Source organism: Ascaphus truei, chromosome 19, assembly GCF_040206685.1.
Source record: "Ascaphus truei isolate aAscTru1 chromosome 19, aAscTru1.hap1, whole genome shotgun sequence".
NCBI classification, from domain to species: Eukaryota; Metazoa; Chordata; class Amphibia; order Anura; family Ascaphidae; genus Ascaphus; species Ascaphus truei.
In genome coordinates, this window is record NC_134501.1 from 10679859 (window position 1) to 10682730 (window position 2872).

Sequence of the window (2872 nt, forward strand, 5' to 3'; positions counted from 1 at the left end):
CAGAATTAATAAAGAGAAGTAGTGAACAGAAAGTGGGCACTTGGGAGAACAAAAAGGTAACAGAGAGCGCAGGAAGAAATATGAGGTTAGCGAGAAGAGATCATGCACACAACTAAAGAGGTGGAGCGAGAGAACGCAGAGAGAAACGAGAGTGAATCTGAGAGATGCAGGGAAGACAGATAGATGAGTGAGGCCGTGTACAGAAGTCTTGTAGAGGAGAAATGAAAGAGCAGAGATTTGATGGTTGAAGTGAAGTTGATGGAGTGTCAGACAGAGGGAGTGAGAGAATGCAGATCATTCTAACGATGGAGTGGCAGAGGACAAAAAGCTCTCCTGCTGGACGCACCATCTTGAGGTTCTTCACCACCATCTCGTTGGCCAGCTCCTGCTCCTTGAGATCAACCTGCATCCCACGCATGTCCTTGCGCAACGAGCTCTCCTGGGTGTGGTGCTCCTTCTGGGCCATCCTCATGGACACGCTGCCCTCCGCCTTCAGCTCGGAGATGTTATTCTGATGCTCATACAGCAGGTGCTTCACTTTCTGCTTGTACACCTGAGGCAGAGAGCAGAGGGGGAGAGGTGACACACAGATGCCAGAGACACCTCTCTAGTAATAAACACCCCACGAGACCCTCCCCCCGTCACACAGTACCAGGCCACACTCCGTGTCATCAGGAGATCATGAGCCAGTCCATGTTTGTTTCTGCTCTAGCCTCGATACTTCTGGTGTTACACAGCCCTGTAACTATGTAACAGCCCTGTAACCATGCAACAGCCCTGTAACTACGTATATGAAAATTGATTACACAGAATATATTTGGCATAGAAAAGCCTTTTCTGATCTGTTATTTTCTTTATTATGGGTTTGCTGTCACACCAGGTGACATTAGCCAAAGCAAAGCAAGTCAACAGCTTGCACAGCTAACCATGGTAAAGGAAGTGCAAAGCCAAAGCCCCCATCCAGGGACAGCTGTTTGCCAGAACCGCTCTCACCTTATCTCCACTTGGTGCCGCTCCTCCGCCTCCTCCATCTCGCGGTCCTTGTTGCGCAGTTCGGATTTCTTCTCATCCAGCTGGCGCCGGGTGATCTCCAGAAGGTGTGGATCTTATCCCGCTCCAGTTGGAAGTAGTTCCGCTCCTCTCTCTCCCGGTCCAGTTCCTCCCGCAGACGCACTATGTGCTCCTCCAACTGGCGGGGGACACACAGAAAGGGGTGCAGGACGCTGTCAGTAACAGCGTTCCCATGTGTTGCGTCAGTGACAGGCAGGAGGGTTGTGTGGCTTATTGTGCTGCATTGTGACAAGGTGACACACAAAAGGGGACTATGTCTTATGGCAGGGAGTCTCAAACTCAGTTCTCAAGGGCCACCAACAGGCAGGTTTATGGATACCCCCGCTTCAGCACAGGTGGCTCAATCAGTGGCTCAGCTTTGACAGGGATATCAATAAAAACTGATTTGTTGGTGGCCCTTGAAGACTGAGTTTGAGACCCCTGTCTTGTGAGGTCTTTCCCTTCCACTGCAGTGACACAGACAGTAGGGACTTACGACCAATAAAGTCTGTCCCTCCCAGAGCAGCGTGATCGTGACCTAGACATTATGGAACTAGGGATTATTCCCTCCCACATGGGACACAAATAAAGGGACTAGTGAAACCTGTCCCTCTCATGGCAGTCTGCCACAGGCGTGACTCATGACCAGGGCAGTCTGTCCCGTCTACAGCATGGTGACACAGTGACAGACACAAAGCACTCAAGACCAGGGCATTCGGTCCCTCTCATGGCGGTGTGACACCGCGACTTACCTGCTCATTGCTCATCTCCTCCGTGGCGACCCCATCCACCACCGCAGGGCCCTTCTTCCTTAGCGGACTTCTTCTTCCCCCCTTCTTCTTTTTGGGAGGCTGATGGAGAGGTTTTCATTACAGAGCAGCTCAGGGACAGGACGCATTGGGTGGGTCAGTTAGTAAAGCCTCCCCGAATGCAAACCCAAACAGCTTTATCCACAATAAAAACCCCAGCGGCTTCCAATGCATGGAATACCCTGATCAATCTGGTGCAGTTCTAAGGTGAGAGATATGGGGGTGGGGAGAGTTTATATTATAACTGGATGTGACATTTGTATAACTCTCCCTCAATTCTTTATGTGATACTCGCCCCATTTCCCATTGCCAACCCCACATACTGCATTATTGCCCCATGCAGCCCTCTATATGCTACTTTATTGCCCCTGCATGTTACTTTATTGCCCCCCAACCCCTCTACATGTTACTTTATTGCCCCTGCAGCTCCTCTACATGTCACTTTATTGCCCCTGTAGCCTCTCTACATGTCACTTTATTGCCCTGCAGACCCTCTACATGTGTCTTTATTGCCCTGCAGCCCCTCTACATGTCACTATATTGCCCCTGCAGCCCCTCTACATGTCACTTTATTGCCCCTGCAGCCCCCTCCCCTCTCACCATCTCCGCTCCGGACCCGGCTGCTTTGCTAAGGACACAAAGTAACACGTCTCCTGGCAACAAGGTATCAGAGTCGCGCGAGATTCTTTCCCTGCACCCGACACTTCCGGACACACACACACACACACACACACACACACACACACACACACACACACACACACACACACACACACACACACACACACACACACACACACACACACACACACACACACACACACACACACACACACACACACACACACACACACACACACACACACACACACACACACACACACACACACACACACACACACACACACACACTTTGCTTGGAGTTCTGGTGTTTGAAATAATTATTCTGTGTACTAGGAAGTGTGACGTGAAAACGTGTGTCCTGATAATTGCCAAACATGAAACATCTGCCA

At 50.6% G+C, this 2872-nt stretch overlaps 1 protein-coding gene across 1 annotated transcript in view; it reads right to left on the minus strand.

Moving 5' to 3' along the window:
* Positions 1-2640, minus strand: part of DRC4 (dynein regulatory complex subunit 4) — a 5699-nt gene extending 3059 nt beyond the window's left edge. The window contains 6 exon segments of the mRNA XM_075577215.1: positions 347-553; positions 714-783; positions 994-1090; positions 1093-1189; positions 1803-1901; positions 2460-2640. Of these exon segments, the coding sequence (XP_075433330.1) occupies positions 347-553; positions 714-783; positions 994-1090; positions 1093-1189; positions 1803-1901; positions 2460-2462 (573 nt within the window). The 5' untranslated portion in view covers positions 2463-2640.
* Positions 2641-2872: the final 232 nt, after the last annotated feature.